At 49.5% G+C, this 24,115-nt stretch overlaps 1 protein-coding gene across 6 annotated transcripts; it reads left to right on the top strand.

The window, feature by feature from the left end:
* The first annotated feature begins 16,030 nt into the window (after positions 1-16,030).
* On the top strand, positions 16,031-23,429 carry LOC135408463 (uncharacterized). 6 transcript variants are annotated; one of them, XR_010427619.1, is made up of 6 exons: positions 16,047-16,500; positions 17,347-17,385; positions 17,930-17,999; positions 18,108-18,195; positions 22,232-22,257; positions 23,090-23,429. XR_010427619.1 is itself a non-coding variant. In XM_064643619.1 (4 exons), the coding sequence occupies exons 1-3, from the start codon at positions 16,104-16,106 to the stop codon at positions 17,986-17,988; spliced, it is 495 nt and encodes a 164-aa protein (XP_064499689.1). In that variant the 5' UTR covers positions 16,031-16,103; the 3' UTR covers positions 17,989-17,999; positions 20,933-21,000. The 6 variants fall into 6 exon arrangements, 3 of the variants coding, with proteins under 3 accessions (XP_064499689.1, XP_064499688.1, XP_064499690.1); XR_010427620.1 differs by lacking the exon at positions 22,232-22,257 and having other exon boundaries at positions 16,048-16,500; positions 17,930-18,003; positions 18,108-18,209; XM_064643619.1 differs by lacking the exons at positions 18,108-18,195; positions 22,232-22,257; positions 23,090-23,429 and adding an exon at positions 20,933-21,000 and having other exon boundaries at positions 16,031-16,500.
* Positions 23,430-24,115: the final 686 nt, after the last annotated feature.

Raw genomic sequence — 24,115 nt, 5'->3', positions numbered from 1 at the left:
GACCTGTGCAGGCTCCGAGCATTTTTCAGCCTTCCCTAGCAGGGCATTCTCACCCTCTGGAAAGCTGAAAGGCTTTAACAGCTGGAGACGCGCCTGCAGCTGTGCAGATTAATGTAGTTTCTTTTAGGAAACAAAGGGGAAGTTTTCCTGTTGTGAGCCTAAATACCGAGTCTACTCTGCTTTTTCAATCAGGTGACGAAGCTTATGGAAAAAAAGACCAAAGGCCTCGAGGTGAGTACATTCTACCGAGTTCTGCTTTTCTGGGATCGGTTTGGGAAAATCACGTGGAATTCTAAAAAGCTTCTCTCCGTGTTTTCTAGTTGTTTTTTCAGCCTTGGTCTAAGTTTCCTGTAGAAAAGGGCATAGAATTATTAGAACAGACAAACTAGGCTTTCTCGGGAGAGATGGAAGAAAAGGCTGCTGATTCCAGTTCTGCTTTTCTCGTCTTCCCTTCGACTGTCATTTTCTCTCCCCTGCTGTTCAAATAGGCAGCAATTAATTGCTCTGCTGAAGAGTCTGCTGTACTAAGTGTCTGTCAAATTGATGCCTTCAACTCAAGACAGCACCTGCTACTTAGTTACAAAAAGTTCCTCACAGGAAATTTCCAGGCGTGCCCATAAATCTCCTTGCTGTTTGTTTGGGAGAACAGGGTTTTCTCGTCTGTAACAGAATAGTCGTGGCATTTGCTATGGAATGCTGGTGGCAATCTAGTCAGAAGAGGACCCCGTGCTTCACTAATTTTGCCTTTTTGCTGTTGGGGGTGACTTCTTCCCAGGGATGTTCTTCTTGATCCCCCGGGGCAAACGGAGGTGTCAGCGTCAGGAGCCATCCTAACTGAGGCCCTGGTAGGTCAGTGCTTTTTGTGTGACTGGACGGTGAAGCTGTCTGTGGGAAATGACCTGGCTAGTGCTCAGTGTAGTCCTAATTAAGGTGTCTTTTACTCCGTGTTCCCAGGCTCCCTCTTTCCCTTCGGTCGCCGTGGGTGTGCCGGCCGCCTCTGGCAGGACTAACCCTGTGGCTTTTATGTCCAACGTGCTGTGCTGTGTGTGCCTGCAGGTAAGAAAAGCTGGGAGTGCAGTCCCTCTGCTTTGATTGCTGTGTCTCTTGGGTAGTGATTTTGGAAGCGGCGCCCGTGCAGGGCGAGGCGTTGGCCGGGCCGGCGCCTGAGGCGCTCGGGGCCGCCGGGCAGGGCAGCGCCCGGCTGGTGGGTGCCTCGCAGAGAGAAGAGCCTGGCCCTGGGAAGGCAGGAGCCTGGTCTCAAGCTGCTCTGGACCGCTGTGGGGATGAGTTTGAAGTTTTGGGATCGCTTGTTTCTGTTCCTACCTTCCCACTGAAAACAATAACTTAAGAAGTTCTCCTCTGGACTGGTCCAGAGAAATTGTGGAGTCTCCATGCCTGGAGATGCTTAAAACACTTTTGCTCAGGCAAAGTTGTGAGCAACCTCTTCTGCCTAATCCCGCTTTTTGAGCAGGAGAGACTGGACTAGATGATCTCCAGAGGTATTGTCCAACCCCCACCATTCTGTCCTTCTGTAAAGGGGCTTGGCACTGCCCTTTTGAACTGTAATCTGTTGATGACCTGTGTTGAGGTCACACTGCAGCTTGTTACACTGCAGCTTGTCACACTGAATGGCAGCCTGAATAATTTAATATTGAACTGTGATTAATCACAAGATGAAAGCTCAGATAGGCTGGTAAGAGGCAGTGTTCTTTGCTGCAGCATTTCCCACCTGAGGTAATTTTCCTTGTTCTGAAAGTGTCAAGTACAGTTGGGCAATGTACTACGTAGGAAGAAGGGAAAGAATCTCAAAAGCAAATAAATGAACAAAAAAACCCTTTATATTTGCTTGTGCAAGAAGAAGATTGTTATTCCACTCAACCAGGTTTTGAGAGGACAAATTAATTGTTTCTCTGACAACAGTATACACTGGAGGCTGTTAATGATCCCATAGTCTGTGCTAAAGGTTTTAGCTGATTGTGTTTGTCATCAGCTTTTACTAAAGAAAAAGCAAGCCTTCTTGGCTGTGTGGATATTACAGGAACGAAATGATTCCATTCATGTAGATAATGATAACAGAGCCAAACCAAAACTATTGTAAGTGTCCTGTGTGGAACAATATACAGAATTTCAAAAGGGATTGTAGTGGTCCCATATACAGAACTAACATACTTCCTGTTCCTTATTTGCTGATCAGGTCATGTTTATCTGCCTGTCAGGACTGTTGGAGCACTGGATGGAGAGCAGGTCATATGAGGAGGATTACGGAGTAAAAGGCAGCTTGTACTGAAGTGCAGGGAAAGTATAAATATTGATATATATTGGCACAGCGCCTGGCCTTAATGCTTAAAATCCTTTGGAGAGCTGTCTGCATATTTACTGTATTAATGATCAAATGCAAGGCTGTGTTGGGAAAGGTCTTCCATTTGGAAGTCAGTAGTTGAGACTGTCTTGCCTATGAAAAAGAGGGAGAATTTTCGTTAGAGGATGTAGGATTCTGGCTGGTAATAGTCTTAATTCAAGGTATTTTTAGAGAATTGATTTAATACAAGCAGAACAAATGGCCAGAAGTGTAACGAGAGACAAGTTGAAATTAGAAAGTAGATGTGCATTTTGAATGTATTGTCATAGCAACTGATTAAATTCTCCCTCTCTTGCTGTTCTGGGGACCTTTTAAATGTGCTTTGGCTAAATAAAAAGTATTAGACTATTTCAGAGCCAAAAGGTCAGTTCTTGTTGTCTCTTTTGCACTTTAATTCTAGTACACTGATACTTGCTAACCACTTATAACCCTAGATGCAGAATGAGAACTTGGGTTATTAACAATAAAGAAGTAAACAGCAGAAAGACTTGACCTTTCTTTTGAATTGCCCTACAGTGTTACAAAGTACCAAACAAACCTCCTTCCCCAAAGAAACACCCCCCAAAATACCCCAACAACTCACCAAACACAAAATCACCGACAACCAAAAAGCAGAAGTAACAAACATGAACAGCAAGTGGAGGAAGAGTTTGAAAGCGGGCTGGACAGAAGCAGAAGTGTTACTGCCCACTCTTAGGCCACTGTGCTGATTAAATGGGTGTTGTTAGGTTTAGATTAGTAGTTCGTTGTTGTTGGGTTTTTCGGTGGTGTTGATTTTTTTTGTTGTCGTTGTGGGGGATTGTTTGTTTGTTTGTTTTTATTTTGGTTTTTTTTCTGTATTAAAAATCTGGCTCAGTTACTCTCTAGTTCTGGTGTGTTCTCTTTTCCAGGTGGTTGGTGTTTCTGCAGTGTTTGGCACAGGACTGGGGGAGATTTTTACCCAGCTTTCTAAAGCTGTAGATGAGTAGGAGAGGTAAGGGGATAACTTCTGGTCCGCGACCCAGTGACCACTTCCTGAAGGTCCTGATTCATGAGTCTGCTCCTTTGATTTGAAGGAGTGTACAGTTGCCATAGCCAAGGTAGCTTAGGGTGTCCAGTATCAGCATAAAAAGCAGCAGTAAAAAGGAACTATTCAGGGATGATTTTTTGTGCTGTTCCGTGAAAAAGTAAAAGCTATCTGTGCCAGCAAGTCTGTGAAGTAATTTTTTTCTTGTAGTTCCATACCAAGTTTTGAATTGTTGCTGTTTTAATGAAGTATGTTCATTGATTTTGCATCCATTGGTTTCAGAATCCAAATCTGGGGAAAAAAGTACTGTCTTTCTGAAATGTCTCTCAAACATGAAAGCCTAGAGAAAACTTTTTTTTGTGAGTAAAAAGAAGCCTCCAGGATGATCCTTATGCAATACAAATCATGTGTTTTTCAGACTGAATGCACTCCCTTTATTCACCTTTTCAGAGAGTATCGGCCAGAATACGAGCGCCTGAGAAAAACACTGGTAAGTGTTTTTAGCTGTTTTACACCTGAACAGTGTATCTTGGGTCGCTTTTAGGCACACAATTGCCTTTATGTTGAGAGGGTCTAACATTTCATTTACTAGTCGTACTCACTGTGGGAAAACTCCTGTCCTGAAGGAGTCCACCATTTGCCTTTTTTTTCCTAGATGTGGTGGAGCATATCTTTACAAAACTAAAGATTTTGTAAAACAGATGTTGCTCACTGGTTTAGTGCTAATATTTGAGCTAATTGTGTGAAAATGATTGGGAAATAAGATTGTGTCTTCCATTCAGATGGACAGAGAGTTCTTAAAAATAAATTTCCAAAGGGATTTGTTGAGACTATCCCTGTATCTTCCTGCACCAGTGAAGAGTACTAGTTTGACTTAGTAAGAAAGACTGAATCGCAGTGCCAAAATCAGTAGCTCTGCTCACCTTGAGTTCTGGCTGTCCAAAGGACAGTTCTCTGCAGGCACAGCTACACAGAGTTTGGCTTCCCGGCGCTGCTGAAAACGTCCTAGAATCCCACCTGACTGGAGGTTGCTTTCCACGCTTAGTCCGAAGTTCTGTGTAACCTGAGTTGAAATGTAAGACCTGCGTAGTGACTTCTGCTCTCTGACTGGGGGACAGGCTGCTGGGTTTGGGTGAGGTTTCTCTTCTCCTGATGTTTTAAATGTTCTCAGAATCCACAGGTAAATCTTTGTCTACGGGAGAAAGCTCAAAATAAACAAAAGAGAGAGCAGCTGGAACACTTGTGGAAGGACATGGGCAGCGTGTGTGTGCAGGGCAGCACACTGGCAGGTACCTCCCCAGGAAGATAAAGTTTACTGCAGAAGTTTTCTGAAGAGTTTGCCTTGTGAAGTAGTACAGTGCTTCTTTGTCCTCACAGCAGAAATGTGAAAGCAGCTCCATGTTAGAGGAGCGGGGCTTTAGTTCCTGTGGGGTTGGTCACACTTAGCTCTTCCTGTGTCAGTCACAGGTTTGGAAGAAACCCCGCTGTGTAGCTAAAGCAGTGGACCTACTAGAAATAATGAAATACTTTAGAAAAGGCGAAACAGTCAGATCAGAATATGAGAAAGCTCTGCTGTTGGCTGCACTGTTCCTTAGATGAGGCGAGTAGGTGCTGATGGAGTCTGTCCTGTGTCTGGGATCCACAAGCAGCTTTCTGTCCCCTTAGAGCAGGTGTTCATTGCTGGGTTTCTGTGCAGATAGAAACCTTACCTTTAGCAAGCTGCTGTGCTGTGTGTGTGCCTGCAGGTAAGAAAAGCTGGGAGTGCAGTCCCTCTGCTTTGATTGCTGTGTCCCTTTGGTAGTGATTTTGGAGGGGAATCCCAGAGCGATTTGGTTTGAAGGGGACCTTCAAAAGCCAGCCTGTCTTCCGTGGGCAGGGACACCTTCCACTGTCCCCGGTTGGATGCTCCCAGTCCCGTCCAGCCTGGCCTGGAACACTTGCAGGGATGGGGCAGGCTCAGTTTCCCTGTGCAGTGTGCTCTAATATCTCTCCACTGGCATCCTGAAAAATGTTGTCAGCGTGTTTTGTTGGACGACGGTAAGCAGGACCTGGGTGAAAAGGACATTCTCTGAGGTGCTGGGAGAAGGAGGACTCGTGCGGGCACCTCCAGAGACAGCGGGAACGGGAGCGTGCTGCAGAGAAGGAAAATTCCAGGGGGTGGGTGCCGAGAAATATGTCCTTCCCTTGCCCTGTGCTCTGCACTTAGCAATGGGTCAAGTGCAGAAGTTTCCTGGGGACCCTGGGAAATGATGCCGGGTCTGCTAAGAAAAGTGGGGCCAAAGGAGCAGGACCTGGGTCTGCGAGCGTGGGAGAAACAAGGGCCGGGTCATCCTCTGCCTCCAGGAGGGAGGGCAGCAGGAAAGGCCACGGACTAAAGCACTGAAGTGCCGTTCCCCAGGGAGCCCCTGCCCAGCACTGAACTTGCTTGTGCACTTGCTGTCCCTTTCCCAGCGGAGCCGAAGCGTCGGGTGCGGGTGCCGGGGGGATGGAGCTGCCAAGGACAAACTGGGAGGGTGTTTGCGAAGGAAGGGGGTAGAAGGAGCTCTTGACGTGCTTTTTTTACTTCTTCATCCCACAGAATTGCCACGAGAGGAAATACTTCAGAGGGGCTTCCCTCCAGATAAGCCCTGAATGTGCCAGGAGGTTTCAGCCGGGAGAAAGGAGCTGTGGAAGAAAAGCAGCCTAAAAATAGCCAGCGGGCATCATCAGGTTTTCCAGGCAAGAAGAACAAGGAGAGAGATGAGGGAATCGGGTTCCAATTCCTAATGATTTGGTGGGTGCAGGAATGATTTGTGTGTGTTTTCCAGTCCCTTTTGATTCCTGAGATGATTTTAAAATGATGGCTTTAGCAATCAACTAAATCGGAGGTGTTGTTTTTGAGAGGAAATGATGCCAAATAAATGCAGAGTTTTGGGTCAGTTTTTGGGATGATTTGAGTCAGTTTTTGGGGTCAGTTTGGGGTCATTGTTTGGGGTGATTTGGGTCACTTTTGGGTCAGCTTTTGGGGTGATTGGGGTCAGTTTTGGGTCAGCTTTTGGGAAGATTTGGGTCAGGTTTTGGGGTCAGTTTTGGGTCAGCTTTTGGGGTGATTTGGGTCGGTTTGGGGTCAATTTTTGGGGAGCACTGGGTGTTACTGGGGGTTGTTGGGGAGCACTGGGTGTTTCCTGGGGAGCACTGGGTGTTACTGGGGGTTGTTGAGGAGCACTGGGTGTTACTGGGGTGCACTGGGGAGCACTGGGTGTTACTGAGGGTTGTTGGGGAGCACTGGGTGTTACTGGGGAGCACCGGGAGAGCAAATGAAAAATAAAGGGAATAAAAAATAACCGAAATAAAAAAGGAAATATAAAATAGAAAAGAAAATTAAAAAAAAAAAAGGCAAAAAAACTAAAAAGGAAATAAAATGAAAATGAAATAAAAGAGAAAAAAAAAAAAAAAACAACCCCTTCTTGGGCACCCCGTTTCCTCTCCTCCCCCCCCCCCCCGAACCGTAAATTGCGGGGTCATCACCCCTCGAATGTGAGAAGGGGACCCCAAAATGTGGGTGAGGGAACCCCAGGGAGCCGAAAAAGCGGAGGGGGAGCCGCAGTAAGAAAGCGAAGCCGGGCGGTCGGGCGGCGGGGTGGAAGGGGGGAGCCAAGGTGGCGACGCCGGCGCGTGCGCAGTCGTTGGCAAGACGCCGGCGATCACGTGGTAACTGAGGGCAGCCAGGAGAGGGAACGGCGACGCATGCGCGGTGGCTCTGGTGCCGGTGCAGCGCTCCCTGCTCGAGTTAAGGGCCGGTTCCGGCGGCAGGGCGGGACTGGCGGTCTCCCGTCTCTCCCGGGGTGCGTGTGGGGGGAATAACATGAAGATTTTTTGGGGTGAAAGCGCAGAAATTAGCGAGGAGGGACGCTAATTTGGGTAAACTCGGTCACCGGAAGTAGAGAGCGACCGGAAGTCCTCCAAGCCCCGGCGAGGAAGTCCGCCAAGCCCACAGTAAAGATGGCGCCGCCAGGACCGGAACGACCACACTAAAGATGGCGGCCCCGGCCCGGAAGTCCGCCAGCCCACAGTAAAGATGGCGCCGCCAGGACCGGAACGACCACACTAAAGATGGCGGCCCCGGCCCGGAAGTCCGCCAGCCCACAGTAAAGATGGCGCCGCCAGGACCGGAACGACCACACTAAAGATGGCGGCGAGAGCGCCCCCCCCCCCCCCCCCCCCCCTCGCTTCAGAGAGGCGTTTATCCTGTTGCCTGACCTCCGCCGCCACCCGGACCCCCGCCCCGCGCCCGCAGCGCCGTCTCCCCGCGCCGCTTCCCGCTGTGGGGACAGGGCGGGGCGCTCCGCGGCGCCGGGCGCAGGCGGCAGGTTCGTGGGCGGCGGCAGGCACCGGCGCGCGCAGCCCCCGTCTCGGCACCGCCCCCCGCCCCGCTCCCGCTCCCGCTCCCGCTCCCGCTCCCGCCCCCGCCCCGCTCGGTCCCGCCGTGGCCTGGAGATGCTGTCGGGGTTGCGCCGCCGCCTTCCCCCCCTGGAAGCGACCCACGGCGGCAGATGCGACGGAGATCGTCCCCGGGGTAACCTGGGCGCGGTGGGGGACGCGGCGGGGGGGCGCGGCCGCTCTTCTGCCTCTCCCGCGGCCATCGGCGACTGCAGGCAGGGGAAGCGACAGGCAAGTTTCTCGCCTCTGCGGAGAAACTTGCACCTGCGTGCCGCCGCAGGGCCGGGTTCGGATGTGCCCTGGCATTGCGCCCCCCCCTCCCCCGCGGGGAGGGTCTGCGCTGCCTCGGGGCCCCTGTGTGTGCTGCCGGGAGAGAGAAATCCTTTGGGAAGCTGGGCTGGAAACAGCAACTCTGTGAACTGCTCAGCTTTTCCTAGGGAAGGGCAGGTTTTAGGGAACAAAGGCCCGTACTCGCGAAAGGCGCCGCGGGTCTCGCCAAGGGGTGGGGGGGGCGCGCGGCTGCAGCGCCGCGCGCGGCTGCAGCGCCGCTCCCGGCCGTGTCCGCCAGGCGGCGACTGTGAGGCGGGGCCCGGCGCTCGGGGGCGCTCTCGCAAGCGACGCCCCCGGGAAAGCGGCGGGCTTTGGGCGCTGCCGGCCTTCCCCCGCAGTGCCCGGGCTGGCCCGGCGCCTGGCAAAACCTCTGAGGGAAAAGGCAAGCAACAGCTGCGCTTCTTCTGCCCTTTCTTTAGCCAGGGACTGGAACACGGACAAAATCAAGGGGCTCTTTGACCTGTGCAGGCTCCGAGCATTTTTCAGCCTTCCCTAGCAGGGCATTCTCACCCTCTGGAAAGCTGAAAGGCTTTAACAGCTGGAGACGCGCCTGCAGCTGTGCAGATTAATGTAGTTTCTTTTAGGAAACAAAGGGGAAGTTTTCCTGTTGTGAGCCTAAATACCGAGTCTACTCTGCTTTTTCAATCAGGTGACGAAGCTTATGGAAAAAAAGACCAAAGGCCTCGAGGTGAGTACATTCTACCGAGTTCTGCTTTTCTGGGATCGGTTTGGGAAAATCACGTGGAATTCTAAAAAGCTTCTCTCCGTGTTTTCTAGTTGTTTTTTCAGCCTTGGTCTAAGTTTCCTGTAGAAAAGGGCATAGAATTATTAGAACAGACAAACTAGGCTTTCTCGGGAGAGATGGAAGAAAAGGCTGCTGATTCCAGTTCTGCTTTTCTCGTCTTCCCTTCGACTGTCATTTTCTCTCCCCTGCTGTTCAAATAGGCAGCAATTAATTGCTCTGCTGAAGAGTCTGCTGTACTAAGTGTCTGTCAAATTGATGCCTTCAACTCAAGACAGCACCTGCTACTTAGTTACAAAAAGTTCCTCACAGGAAATTTCCAGGCGTGCCCATAAATCTCCTTGCTGTTTGTTTGGGAGAACAGGGTTTTCTCGTCTGTAACAGAATAGTCGTGGCATTTGCTATGGAATGCTGGTGGCAATCTAGTCAGAAGAGGACCCCGTGCTTCACTAATTTTGCCTTTTTGCTGTTGGGGGTGACTTCTTCCCAGGGATGTTCTTCTTGATCCCCCGGGGCAAACGGAGGTGTCAGCGTCAGGAGCCATCCTAACTGAGGCCCTGGTAGGTCAGTGCTTTTTGTGTGACTGGACGGTGAAGCTGTCTGTGGGAATGACCTGGCTAGTGCTCAGTGTAGTCCTAATTAAGGTGTCTTTTACTCCGTGTTCCCAGGCTCCCTCTTTCCCTTCGGTCGCCGTGGGTGTGCCGGCCGCCTCTGGCAGGACTAACCCTGTGGCTTTTATGTCCAACGTGCTGTGCTGTGTGTGCCTGCAGGTAAGAAAAGCTGGGAGTGCAGTCCCTCTGCTTTGATTGCTGTGTCTCTTGGGTAGTGATTTTGGAAGCGGCGCCCGTGCAGGGCGAGGCGTTGGCCGGGCCGGCACCTGAGGCGCTCGGGGCCGCCGGGCAGGGCAGCGCCCGGCTGGTGGGTGCCTCGCAGAGAGAAGAGCCTGGCCCTGGGAAGGCAGGAGCCTGGTCTCAAGCTGCTCTGGACCGCTGTGGGGATGGGTTTGAAGTTTTGGGATCGCTTGTTTCTGTCCCTACCTTCCCACTGAAAACAATAACTTAAGAAGTTCTCCTCTGGACTGGTCCAGAGAAATTGTGGAGTCTCCATGCCTGGAGATGCTTAAAACACTTTTGCTCAGGCAAAGTTGTGAGCAACCTCTTCTGCCTAATCCCGCTTTTTGAGCAGGAGAGACTGGACTAGATGATCTCCAGAGGTATTGTCCAACCCCCACCATTCTGTCCTTCTCTAAAGGGGCTTGGCACTGCCCTTTTGAACTGTAATCTGTTGATGACCTGTGTTGAGGTCACACTGCAGCTTGTTACACTGCAGCTTGTCACACTGAATGGCAGCCTGAATAATTTAATATTGAACTGTGATTAATCACAAGATGAAAGCTCAGATAGGCTGGTAAGAGGCAGTGTTCTTTGCTGCAGCATTTCCCACCTGAGGTAATTTTCCTTGTTCTGAAAGTGTCAAGTACAGTTGGGCAATGTACTACATAGGAAGAAGGGAAAGAATCTCAAAAGCAAATAAATGAACAAAAAAACCCTTTATATTTGCTTGTGCAAGAAGAAGATTGTTATTCCACTCAACCAGGTTTTGAGAGGACAAATTAATTGTTTCTCTGACAACAGTATACACTGGAGGCTGTTAATGATCCCATAGTCTGTGCTAAAGGTTTTAGCTGATTGTGTTTGTCATCAGCTTTTACTAAAGAAAAAGCAAGCCTTCTTGGCTGTGTGGATATTACAGGAACGAAATGATTCCATTCATGTAGATAATGATAACAGAGCCAAACCAAAACTATTGTAAGTGTCCTGTGTGGAACAATATACAGAATTTCAAAAGGGATTGTAGTGGTCCCATATACAGAACTAACATACTTCCTGTTCCTTATTTGCTGATCAGGTCATGTTTATCTGCCTGTCAGGACTGTTGGAGCACTGGATGGAGAGCAGGTCATATGAGGAGGATTACGGAGTAAAAGGCAGCTTGTACTGAAGTGCAGGGAAAGTATAAATATTGATATATATTGGCACAGCGCCTGGCCTTAATGCTTAAAATCCTTTGGAGAGCTGTCTGCATATTTACTGTATTAATGATCAAATGCAAGGCTGTGTTGGGAAAGGTCTTCCATTTGGAAGTCAGTAGTTGAGACTGTCTTGCCTATGAAAAAGAGGGAGAATTTTCGTTAGAGGATGTAGGATTCTGGCTGGTAATAGTCTTAATTCAAGGTATTTTTAGAGAATTGATTTAATACAAGCAGAACAAATGGCCAGAAGTGTAACGAGAGACAAGCTGAAATTAGAAAGTAGATGTGCATTTTGAATGTATTGTCATAGCAACTGATTAAATTCTCCCTCTCTTGCTGTTCTGGGGACCTTTTAAATGTGCTTTGGCTAAATAAAAAGTATTAGACTATTTCAGAGCCAAAAGGTCAGTTCTTGTTGTCTCTTTTGCACTTTAATTCTAGTACACTGATACTTGCTAACCACTTATAACCCTAGATGCAGAATGAGAACTTGGGTTATTAACAATAAAGAAGTAAACAGCAGAAAGACTTGACCTTTCTTTTGAATTGCCCTACAGTGTTACAAAGTACCAAACAAACCTCCTTCCCCAAAGAAACACCCCCCAAAATACCCCAACAACTCACCAAACACAAAATCACCGACAACCAAAAAGCAGAAGTAACAAACATGAACAGCAAGTGGAGGAAGAGTTTGAAAGCGGGCTGGACAGAAGCAGAAGTGTTACTGCCCACTCTTAGGCCACTGTGCTGATTAAATGGGTGTTGTTAGGTTTAGATTAGTAGTTCGTTGTTGTTGGGTTTTTCGGTGGTGTTGATTTTTTTTGTTGTCGTTGTGGGGGATTGTTTGTTTGTTTGTTTTTATTTTGGTTTTTTTTCTGTATTAAAAATCTGGCTCAGTTACTCTCTAGTTCTGGTGTGTTCTCTTTTCCAGGTGGTTGGTGTTTCTGCAGTGTTTGGCACAGGACTGGGGGAGATTTTTACCCAGCTTTCTAAAGCTGTAGATGAGTAGGAGAGGTAAGGGGATAACTTCTGGTCCGCGACCCAGTGACCTCTTCCTGAAGGTCCTGATTCATGAGTCTGCTCCTTTGATTTGAAGGAGTGTACAGTTGCCATAGCCAAGGTAGCTTAGGGTGTCCAGTATCAGCATAAAAAGCAGCAGTAAAAAGGAACTATTCAGGGATGATTTTTTGTGCTGTTCCGTGAAAAAGTAAAAGCTATCTGTGCCAGCAAGTCTGTGAAGTAATTTTTTTCTTGTAGTTCCATACCAAGTTTTGAATTGTTGCTGTTTTAATGAAGTATGTTCATTGATTTTGCATCCATTGGTTTCAGAATCCAAATCTGGGGAAAAAAGTACTGTCTTTCTGAAATGTCTCTCAAACATGAAAGCCTAGAGAAAACTTTTTTTTGTGAGTAAAAAGAAGCCTCCAGGATGATCCTTATGCAATACAAATCATGTGTTTTTCAGACTGAATGCACTCCCTTTATTCACCTTTTCAGAGAGTATCGGCCAGAATACGAGCGCCTGAGAAAAACACTGGTAAGTGTTTTTAGCTGTTTTACACCTGAACAGTGTATCTTGGGTCGCTTTTAGGCACACAATTGCCTTTATGTTGAGAGGGTCTAACATTTCATTTACTAGTCGTACTCACTGTGGGAAAACTCCTGTCCTGAAGGAGTCCACCATTTGCCTTTTTTTTCCTAGATGTGGTGGAGCATATCTTTACAAAACTAAAGATTTTGTAAAACAGATGTTGCTCACTGGTTTAGTGCTAATATTTGAGCTAATTGTGTGAAAATGATTGGGAAATAAGATTGTGTCTTCCATTCAGATGGACAGAGAGTTCTTAAAAATAAATTTCCAAAGGGATTTGTTGAGACTATCCCTGTATCTTCCTGCACCAGTGAAGAGTACTAGTTTGACTTAGTAAGAAAGACTGAATCGCAGTGCCAAAATCAGTAGCTCTGCTCACCTTGAGTTCTGGCTGTCCAAAGGACAGTTCTCTGCAGGCACAGCTACACAGAGTTTGGCTTCCCGGCGCTGCTGAAAACGTCCTAGAATCCCACCTGACTGGAGGTTGCTTTCCACGCTTAGTCCGAAGTTCTGTGTAACCTGAGTTGAAATGTAAGACCTGCGTAGTGACTTCTGCTCTCTGACTGGGGGACAGGCTGCTGGGTTTGGGTGAGGTTTCTCTTCTCCTGATGTTTTAAATGTTCTCAGAATCCACAGGTAAATCTTTGTCTACGGGAGAAAGCTCAAAATAAACAAAAGAGAGAGCAGCTGGAACACTTGTGGAAGGACATGGGCAGCGTGTGTGTGCAGGGCAGCACACTGGCAGGTACCTCCCCAGGAAGATAAAGTTTACTGCAGAAGTTTTCTGAAGAGTTTGCCTTGTGAAGTAGTACAGTGCTTCTTTGTCCTCACAGCAGAAATGTGAAAGCAGCTCCATGTTAGAGGAGCGGGGCTTTAGTTCCTGTGGGGTTGGTCACACTTAGCTCTTCCTGTGTCAGTCACAGGTTTGGAAGAAACCCCGCTGTGTAGCTAAAGCAGTGGACCTACTAGAAATAATGAAATACTTTAGAAAAGGCGAAACAGTCAGATCAGAATATGAGAAAGCTCTGCTGTTGGCTGCACTGTTCCTTAGATGAGGCGAGTAGGTGCTGATGGAGTCTGTCCTGTGTCTGGGATCCACAAGCAGCTTTCTGTCCCCTTAGAGCAGGTGTTCATTGCTGGGTTTCTGTGCAGATAGAAACCTTACCTTTAGCAAGCTGCTGTGCTGTGTGTGTGCCTGCAGGTAAGAAAAGCTGGGAGTGCAGTCCCTCTGCTTTGATTGCTGTGTCCCTTTGGTAGTGATTTTGGAGGGGAATCCCAGAGCGATTTGGTTTGAAGGGGACCTTCAAAAGCCAGCCTGTCTTCCGTGGGCAGGGACACCTTCCACTGTCCCCGGTTGGATGCTCCCAGTCCCGTCCAGCCTGGCCTGGAACACTTGCAGGGATGGGGCAGGCTCAGTTTCCCTGTGCAGTGTGCTCTAATATCTCTCCACTGGCATCCTGAAAAATGTTGTCAGCGTGTTTTGTTGGACGACGGTAAGCAGGACCTGGGTGAAAAGGACATTCTCTGAGGTGCTGGGAGAAGGAGGACTCGTGCGGGCACCTCCAGAGACAGCGGGAACGGGAGCGTGCTGCAGAGAAGGAAAATTCCAGGGGGTGGGTGCCGAGAAATATGTCCTTCCCTTGCCCTGTGCTCTGCACTTAGCAATGGGTCAAGTGCAGAAGTTTCCTGGGGACCCTGGGAAATGATGCCGGGTCTGCTAAGAAAAGTGGGGCCAAAGGAGCAGGACCTGGGTCTGCGAGCGTGGGAGAAACAAGGGCCGGGTCATCCTCTGCCTCCAGGAGGGAGGGCAGCAGGAAAGGCCACGGACTAAAGCACTGAAGTGCCGTTCCCCAGGGAGCCCCTGCCCAGCACTGAACTTGCTTGTGCACTTGCTGTCCCTTTCCCAGCGGAGCCGAAGCGTCGGGTGCGGGTGCCGGGGGGATGGAGCTGCCAAGGACAAACTGGGAGGGTGTTTGCGAAGGAAGGGGGTAGAAGGAGCTCTTGACGTGCTTTTTTTACTTCTTCATCCCACAGAATTGCCACGAGAGGAAATACTTCAGAGGGGCTTCCCTCCAGATAAGCCCTGAATGTGCCAGGAGGTTTCAGCCGGGAGAAAGGAGCTGTGGAAGAAAAGCAGCCTAAAAATAGCCAGCGGGCATCATCAGGTTTTCCAGGCAAGAAGAACAAGGAGAGAGATGAGGGAATCGGGTTCCAATTCCTAATGATTTGGTGGGTGCAGGAATGATTTGTGTGTGTTTTCCAGTCCCTTTTGATTCCTGAGATGATTTTAAAATGATGGCTTTAGCAATCAACTAAATCGGAGGTGTTGTTTTTGAGAGGAAATGATGCCAAATAAATGCAGAGTTTTGGGTCAGTTTTTGGGATGATTTGAGTCAGTTTTTGGGGTCAGTTTGGGGTCATTGTTTGGGGTGATTTGGGTCACTTTTGGGTCAGCTTTTGGGGTGATTGGGGTCAGTTTTGGGTCAGCTTTTGGGAAGATTTGGGTCAGGTTTTGGGGTCAGTTTTGGGTCAGCTTTTGGGGTGATTTGGGTCGGTTTGGGGTCAATTTTTGGGGAGCACTGGGTGTTACTGGGGGTTGTTGGGGAGCACTGGGTGTTTCCTGGGGAGCACTGGGTGTTACTGGGGGTTGTTGAGGAGCACTGGGTGTTACTGGGGTGCACTGGGGAGCACTGGGTGTTACTGAGGGTTGTTGGGGAGCACTGGGTGTTACTGGGGAGCACCGGGAGAGCAAATGAAAAATAAAGGGAATAAAAAATAACCGAAATAAAAAAGGAAATATAAAATAGAAAAGAAAATTAAAAAAAAAAAAGGCAAAAAAACTAAAAAGGAAATAAAATGAAAATGAAATAAAAGAGAAAAAAAAAAAAAAAACAACCCCTTCTTGGGCACCCCGTTTCCTCTCCTCCCCCCCCCCCCCGAACCGTAAATTGCGGGGTCATCACCCCTCGAATGTGAGAAGGGGACCCCAAAATGTGGGTGAGGGAACCCCAGGGAGCCGAAAAAGCGGAGGGGGAGCCGCAGTAAGAAAGCGAAGCCGGGCGGTCGGGCGGCGGGGTGGAAGGGGGGAGCCAAGGTGGCGACGCCGGCGCGTGCGCAGTCGTTGGCAAGACGCCGGCGATCACGTGGTAACTGAGGGCAGCCAGGAGAGGGAACGGCGACGCATGCGCGGTGGCTCTGGTGCCGGTGCAGCGCTCCCTGCTCGAGTTAAGGGCCGGTTCCGGCGGCAGGGCGGGACTGGCGGTCTCCCGTCTCTCCCGGGGTGCGTGTGGGGGGAATAACATGAAGATTTTTTGGGGTGAAAGCGCAGAAATTAGCGAGGAGGGACGCTAATTTGGGTAAACTCGGTCACCGGAAGTAGAGAGCGACCGGAAGTCCTCCAAGCCCCGGCGAGGAAGTCCGCCAAGCCCACAGTAAAGATGGCGCCGCCAGGACCGGAACGACCACACTAAAGATGGCGGCCCCGGCCCGGAAGTCCGCCAGCCCACAGTAAAGATGGCGCCGCCAGGACCGGAACGACCACACTAAAGATGGCGGCCCCGGCCCGGAAGTCCGCCAGCCCACAGTAAAGATGGCGCCGCCAGGACCGGAACGACCACACTAAAGATGGCGGCGAGAGCGCCCCCCCCCCCCCCCCCCCCCCCCCCCCCCCCTCGCTTCAGAGAGGCGTTTATCCTGTTGCCTGACCTCCGCCGCCACCCGGACCCCCGCCCCGCGCCCGCAGCGCCGTCTCCCCGCGCCGCTTCCCGCTGTGGGGACAGGGCGGGGCGCTCCGCGGCGCCGGGCGCAGGCGGCAGGTTCGTGGGCGGCGGCAGGCACCGGCGCGCGCAGCCCCCGTCTCGGCACCGCCCCCCGCCCCGCTCCCGCTCCCGCTCCCGCTCCCGCTCCCGCCCCCGCCCCGCTCGGTCCCGCCGTGGCCTGGAGATGCTGTCGGGGTTGCGCCGCCGCCTTCCCCCCCTGGAAGCGACCCACGGCGGCAGATGCGACGGAGATCGTCCCCGGGGTAACCTGGGCGCGGTGGGGGACGCGGCGGGGGGGCGCGGCCGCTCTTCTGCCTCTCCCGCGGCCATCGGCGACTGCAGGCAGGGGAAGCGACAGGCAAGTTTCTCGCCTCTGCGGAGAAACTTGCACCTGCGTGCCGCCGCAGGGCCGGGTTCGGATGTGCCCTGGCATTGCGCCCCCCCCCTCCCCCGCGGGGAGGGTCTGCGCTGCCTCGGGGCCCCTGTGTGTGCTGCCGGGAGAGAGAAATCCTTTGGGAAGCTGGGCTGGAAACAGCAACTCTGTGAACTGCTCAGCTTTTCCTAGGGAAGGGCAGGTTTTAGGGAACAAAGGCCCGTACTCGCGAAAGGCGCCGCGGGTCTCGCCAAGGGGTGGGGGGGGGCGCGCGGCTGCAGCGCCGCGCGCGGCTGCAGCGCCGCTCCCGGCCGTGTCCGCCAGGCGGCGACTGTGAGGCGGGGCCCGGCGCTCGGGGGCGCTCTCGCAAGCGACGCCCCCGGGGAAAGCGGCGGGCTTTGGGCGCTGCCGGCCTTCCCCCGCAGTGCCCGGGCTGGCCCGGCGCCTGGCAAAACCTCTGAGGGAAAAGGCAAGCAACAGCTGCGCTTCTTCTGCCCTTTCTTTAGCCAGGGACTGGAACACGGACAAAATCAAGGGGCTCTTTGACCTGTGCAGGCTCCGAGCATTTTTCAGCCTTCCCTAGCAGGGCATTCTCACCCTCTGGAAAGCTGAAAGGCTTTAACAGCTGGAGACGCGCCTGCAGCTGTGCAGATTAATGTAGTTTCTTTTAGGAAACAAAGGGGAAGTTTTCCTGTTGTGAGCCTAAATACCGAGTCTACTCTGCTTTTTCAATCAGGTGACGAAGCTTATGGAAAAAAAGACCAAAGGCCTCGAGGTGAGTACATTCTACCGAGTTCTGCTTTTCTGGGATCGGTTTGGGAAAATCACGTGGAATTCTAAAAAGCTTCTCTCCGTGTTTTCTAGTTGTTTTTTCAGCCTTGGTCTAAGTTTCCTGTAGAAAAGGGCATAGAATTATTAGAACAGACAAACTAGGCTTTCTCGGGAGAGATGGAAGAAAAGGCTGCTGATTCCAGTTCTGCTTTTCTCGTCTTCCCTTCGACTGTCATTTTCTCTCCCCTGCTGTTCAAATAGGCAGCAATTAATTGCTCTGCTGAAGAGTCTGCTGTACTAAGTGTCTGTCAAATTGATGCCTTCAACTCAAGACAGCACCTGCTACTTAGTTACAAAAAGTTCCTCACAGGAAATTTCCAGGCGTGCCCATAAATCTCCTTGCTGTTTGTTTGGGAGAACAGGGTTTTCTCGTCTGTAACAGAATAGTCGTGGCATTTGCTATGGAATGCTGGTGGCAATCTAGTCAGAAGAGGACCCCGTGCTTCACTAATTTTGCCTTTTTGCTGTTGGGGGTGACTTCTTCCCAGGGATGTTCTTCTTGATCCCCCGGGGCAAACGGAGGTGTCAGCGTCAGGAGCCATCCTAACTGAGGCCCTGGTAGGTCAGTGCTTTTTGTGTGACTGGACGGTGAAGCTGTCTGTGGGAATGACCTGGCTAGTGCTCAGTGTAGTCCTAATTAAGGTGTCTTTTACTCCGTGTTCCCAGGCTCCCTCTTTCCCTTCGGTCGCCGTGGGTGTGCCGGCCGCCTCTGGCAGGACTAACCCTGTGGCTTTTATGTCCAACGTGCTGTGCTGTGTGTGCCTGCAGGTAAGAAAAGCTGGGAGTGCAGTCCCTCTGCTTTGATTGCTGTGTCTCTTGGGTAGTGATTTTGGAAGCGGCGCCCGTGCAGGGCGAGGCGTTGGCCGGGCCGGCACCTGAGGCGCTCGGGGGCCGCCGGGCAGGGCAGCGCACCGGCTGGTGGGTGCCTCGCAGAGAGAAGAGCCTGGCCCTGGGAAGGCAGGAGCCTGGTCTCAAGCTGCTCTGGACCGCTGTGGGGATGGGTTTGAAGTTTTGGGATCGCTTGTTTCTGTCCCTACCTTCCCACTGAAAACAATAACTTAAGAAGTTCTCCTCTGGACTGGTCCAGAGAAATTGTGGAGTCTCCATGCCTGGAGATGCTTAAAACACTTTTGCTCAGGCAAAGTTGTGAGCAACCTCTTCTGCCTAATCCCGCTTTTTGAGCAGGAGAGACTGGACTAGATGATCTCCAGAGGTATTGTCCAACCCCCACCATTCTGTCCTTCTGTAAAGGGCTTGGCACTGCCCTTTTGAACTGTAATCTGTTGATGACCTGTGTTGAGGTCACACTGCAGCTTGTTACACTGCAGCTTGTCACACTGAATGGCAGCCTGAATAATTTAATATTGAACTGTGATTAATCACAAGATGAAAGCTCAGATAGGCTGGTAAGAGGCAGTGTTCTTTGCTGCAGCATTTCCCACCTGAGGTAATTTTCCTTGTTCTGAAAGTGTCAAGTACAGTTGGGCAATGTACTACATAGGAAGAAGGGAAAGAATCTCAAAAGCAAATAAATGAACAAAAAAACCCTTTATATTTGCTTGTGCAAGAAGAAGATTGTTATTCCACTCAACCAGGTTTTGAGAGGACAAATTAATTGTTTCTCTGACAACAGTATACACTGGAGGCTGTTAATGATCCCATAGTCTGTGCTAAAGGTTTTAGCTGATTGTGTTTGTCATCAGCTTTTACTAAAGAAAAAGCAAGCCTTCTTGGCTGTGTGGATATTACAGGAACGAAATGATTCCATTCATGTAGATAATGATAACAGAGCCAAACCAAAACTATTGTAAGTGTCCTGTGTGGAACAATATACAGAATTTCAAAAGGGATTGTAGTGGTCCCATATACAGAACTAACATACTTCCTGTTCCTTATTTGCTGATCAGGTCATGTTTATCTGCTGTCAGGACTGTTGGAGCACTGGATGGAGAGCAGGTCATATGAGGAGGATTACGGAGTAAAAGGCAGCTTGTACTGAAGTGCAGGGAAAGTATAAATATTGATATATATTGGCACAGCGCCTGGCCTTAATGCTTAAAATCCTTTGGAGAGCTGTCTGCATATTTACTGTATTAATGATCAAATGCAAGGCTGTGTTGGGAAAGGTCTTCCATTTGGAAGTCAGTAGTTGAGACTGTCTTGCTATGAAAAAGAGGGAGAATTTTCGTTAGAGGATGTAGGATTCTGGCTGGTAATAGTCTTAATTCAAGGTATTTTTAGAGAATTGATTTAATACAAGCAGAACAAATGGCCAGAAGTGTAACGAGAGACAAGCTGAAATTAGAAAGTAGATGTGCATTTTGAATGTATTGTCATAGCAACTGATTAAATTCTCCCTCTCTTGCTGTTCTGGGGACCTTTTAAATGTGCTTTGGCTAAATAAAAAGTATTAGACTATTTCAGAGCCAAAGGTCAGTTTCTTGTTGTCTCTTTTGCACTTTAATTCTAGTACACTGATACTTGCTAACCACTTATAACCCTAGATGCAGAATGAGAACTTGGGTTATTAACAATAAAGAAGTAAACAGCAGAAAGACTTGACCTTTCTTTTGAATTGCCCTACAGTGTTACAAAGTACCAAACAAACCTCCTTCCCCAAAGAAACACCCCCAAAATACCCCAACAACTCACCAAACACAAAATCACCGACAACCAAAAAGCAGAAGTAACAAACATGAACAGCAAGTGGAGGAAGAGTTTGAAAGCGGGCTGGACAGAAGCAGAAGTGTTACTGCCCACTCTTAGGCCACTGTGCTGATTAAATGGGTGTTGTTAGGTTTAGATTAGTAGTTCGTTGTTGTTGGGTTTTTCGGTGGTGTTGATTTTTTTTGTTGTCGTTGTGGGGGATTGTTTGTTTGTTTGTTTTTATTTTGGTTTTTTTTCTGTATTAAAAATCTGGCTCAGTTACTCTCTAGTTCTGGTGTGTTCTCTTTTCCAGGTGTTGGTGTTTCTGCAGTGTTTGGCACAGGACTGGGGGAGATTTTTACCCAGCTTTCTAAAGCTGTAGATGAGTAGGAGAGGTAAGGGGATAACTTCTGGTCCGCGACCCAGTGACCACTTCCTGAAGGTCCTGATTCATGAGTCTGCTCCTTTGATTTGAAGGAGTGTACAGTTGCCATAGCCAAGGTAGCTTAGGGTGTCCAGTATCAGCATAAAAGCAGCAGTAAAAAGGAACTATTCAGGGATGATTTTTTGTGCTGTTCCGTGAAAAAGTAAAAGCTATCTGTGCCAGCAAGTCTGTGAAGTAATTTTTTTCTTGTAGTTCCATACCAAGTTTTGAATTGTTGCTGTTTTAATGAAGTATGTTCATTGATTTTGCATCCATTGGTTTCAGAATCCAAATCTGGGGAAAAAAGTACTGTCTTTCTGAAATGTCTCTCAAACATGAAAGCCTAGAGAAAACTTTTTTTTGTGAGTAAAAAGAAGCCTCCAGGATGATCCTTATGCAATACAAATCATGTGTTTTTCAGACTGAATGCACTCCCTTTATTCACCTTTTCAGAGAGTATCGGCCAGAATACGAGCGCCTGAGAAAAAACACTGGTAAGTGTTTTTAGCTGTTTTACACCTGAACAGTGTATCTTGGGTCGCTTTTAGGCACACAATTGCCTTTATGTTGAGAGGGTCTAACATTTCATTTACTAGTCGTACTCACTGTGGGAAAACTCCTGTCCTGAAGGAGTCCACCATTTGCCTTTTTTTTCCTAGATGTGGTGGAGCATATCTTTACAAAACTAAAGATTTTGTAAACAGATGTTGCTCACTGGTTTAGTGCTAATATTTGAGCTAATTGTGTGAAAATGATTGGGAAATAAGATTGTGTCTTCCATTCAGATGGACAGAGAGTTCTTAAAAATAATTTCCAAAGGGATTTGTTGAGACTATCCCTGTATCTTCCTGCACCAGTGAAGAGTAACTAGTTTGACTTAGTAAGAAAGACTGATCGCAGTGCCAAAATCAGTAGCTCTGCTCACCTTGAGTTCTGGCTGTCCAAAGGACAGTTCTCTGCAGGCACAGCTACACAGAGTTTGGCTTCCCGGCGCTGCTGAAAACGTCCTAGAATCCCACCTGACTGGAGGTTGCTTTCCACGCTTAGTCCGAAGTTCTGTGTAACCTGAGTTGAAATGTAAGACCTGCGTAGTGACTTCTGCTCTCTGACTGGGGGACAGGCTGCTGGGTTTGGGTGAGGTTTCTCTTCTCCTGATGTTTTAAATGTTCTCAGAATCCACAGGTAAATCTTTGTCTACGGGAGAAAGCTCAAAATAAACAAAAGAGAGAGCAGCTGGAACACTTGTGGAAGGACATGGGCAGCGTGTGTGTGCAGGGCAGCACACTGGCAGGTACCTCCCCAGGAAGATAAAGTTTACTGCAGAAGTTTTCTGAAGAGTTTGCCTTGTGAAGTAGTACAGTGCTTCTTTGTCCTCACAGCAGAAATGTGAAAGCAGCTCCATGTTAGAGGAGCGGGGCTTTAGTTCCTGTGGGGTTGGTCACACTTAGCTCTTCCTGTGTCAGTCACAGGTTTGGAAGAAACCCCGCTGTGTAGCTAAAGCAGTGGACCTACTAGAAATAATGAAATACTTTAGAAAAGGCGAAACAGTCAGATCAGAATATGAGAAAGCTCTGCTGTTGGCTGCACTGTTCCTTAGATGAGGCGAGTAGGTGCTGATGGAGTCTGTCCTGTGTCTGGATTCACAAGCAGCTTTCTGTCCCCTTAGAGCAGGTGTTCATTGCTGGGTTTCTGTGCAGATAGAAACCTTACCTTTAGCAAGCTGCTGTGCTGTGTGTGTGCCTGCAGGTAAGAAAAGCTGGCGAGTGCAGTCCCTCTGCTTTGATTGCTGTGTCCCTTTGGTAGTGATTTTGGAGGGGAATCCCAGAGCGATTTGGTTTGAAGGGGACCTTCAAAAGCCAGCCTGTCTTCCGTGGGCAGGGACACCTTCCACTGTCCCCGGTTGGATGCTCCCAGTCCCGTCCAGCCTGGCCTGGAACACTTGCAGGGATGGGGCAGGCTCAGTTTCCCTGTGCAGTGTGCTCTAATATCTCTCCACTGGCATCCTGAAAAATGTTGTCAGCGTGTTTTGTTGGACGACGGTAAGCAGGACCTGGGTGAAAAGGACATTCTCTGAGGTGCTGGGAGAAGGAGGACTCGTGCGGGCACCTCCAGAGACAGCGGGAACGGAGCGTGCTGCAGAGAAGGAAAATTCCAGGGGGTGGGTGCCGAGAAATATGTCCTTCCCTTGCCCTGTGCTCTGCACTTAGCAATGGGTCAAGTGCAGAAGTTTCCTGGGGACCCTGGGAAATGATGCCGGGTCTGCTAAGAAAAGTGGGGCCAAAGGAGCAGGACCTGGGTCTGCGAGCGTGGGAGAAACAAGGGCCGGGTCATCCTCTGCCTCCAGGAGGGAGGGCAGCAGGAAAGGCCACGGACTAAAGCACTGAAGTGCCGTTCCCCAGGGAGCCCTGCCCAGCACTGAACTTGCTTGTGCACTTGCTGTCCCTTTCCCAGCGGAGCCGAAGCGTCGGGTGCGGGTGCCGGGGGGATGGAGCTGCCAAGGACAAACTGGGAGGGTGTTTGCGAAGGAAGGGGGTAGAAGGAGCTCTTGACGTGCTTTTTTTACTTCTTCATCCCACAGAATTGCCACGAGAGGAAATACTTCAGAGGGGCTTCCCTCCAGATAAGCCCTGAATGTGCCAGGAGGTTTCAGCCGGGAGAAAGGAGCTGTGGAAGAAAAGCAGCCTAAAAATAGCCAGTGGGGATCATCAGGTTTTCCAGGCAAGAAGAACAAGGAGAGAGATGAGGGAATCGGGTTCCAATTCCTAATGATTTGGTGGGTGCAGGAATGATTTGTGTGTGTTTTCCAGTCCCTTTTGATTCCTGAGATGATTTTAAAATGATGGCTTTAGCAATCAACTAAATCGGAGGTGTTGTTTTTGAGAGGAAATGATGCCAAATAAATGCAGAGTTTTGGGTCAGTTTTTGGGATGATTTGAGTCAGTTTTTGGGGTCAGTTTGGGGTCATTGTTTGGGGGTGATTTGGGTCACTTTTGGGTCAGCTTTTGGGGTGATTGGGGTCAGTTTTGGGTCAGCTTTTGGGAAGATTTGGGTCAGGTTTTGGGGTCAGTTTTGGGTCAGCTTTTGGGGTGATTTGGGTTGGTTTGGGGTCAATTTTTGGGGAGCACTGGGTGTTACTGGGGGTTGTTGGGGAGCACTGGGTGTTTCCTGGGGAGCACTGGGTGTTACTGGGGGTTGTTGAGGAGCACTGGGTGTTACTGGGGTGCACTGGGGAGCACTGGGTGTTACTGAGGGTTGTTGGGGAGCACTGGGTGTTACTGGGGAGCACCGGGAGAGCAAATGAAAAATAAAGGGAATAAAAAATAACCGAAATAAAAAAAGGAAATATAAAATAGAAAAGAAAATTAAAAAAAAAAAAGGCAAAAAAACTAAAAAGGAAATAAAATGAAAATGAAATAAAAGAGAAAAAAAAAAAAAAAACAACCCCTTCTTGGGCACCCCGTTTCCTCTCCTCCCCCCCCCCCCCGAACCGTAAATTGCGGGGTCATCACCCCTCGAATGTGAGAAGGGGACCCCAAAATGTGGGTGAGGGAACCCCAGGGAGCCGAAAAAGCGGAGGGGGAGCCGCAGTAAGAAAGCGAAGCCA

The sequence above is a fragment of the Pseudopipra pipra genome, unplaced genomic scaffold (genome assembly GCF_036250125.1).
Source record: "Pseudopipra pipra isolate bDixPip1 unplaced genomic scaffold, bDixPip1.hap1 HAP1_SCAFFOLD_485, whole genome shotgun sequence".
In the NCBI taxonomy this organism is placed as follows: domain Eukaryota; kingdom Metazoa; phylum Chordata; class Aves; order Passeriformes; family Pipridae; genus Pseudopipra; species Pseudopipra pipra.
This window is presented reverse-complemented; position numbering and strand designations above follow the sequence as displayed.

Bases quoted from the DNA above. Each gene is read 5' to 3' on its own strand.
- LOC135408463 (XM_064643619.1), top strand. From the start codon at position 16,104: ATGGCGGCGAGAGCGCCCCCCCCCCCCCCCCCCCCCCCCCCCCCCCCT. The intron at 16,501-17,346 runs GTAACCTGGGCG...TTTTTCAATCAG, and splicing joins CGACGGAGATCGTCCCCGGG to GTGACGAAGCTTATGGAAAA. The intron at 17,386-17,929 runs GTGAGTACATTC...ACTTCTTCCCAG, and splicing joins AAAAGACCAAAGGCCTCGAG to GGATGTTCTTCTTGATCCCC.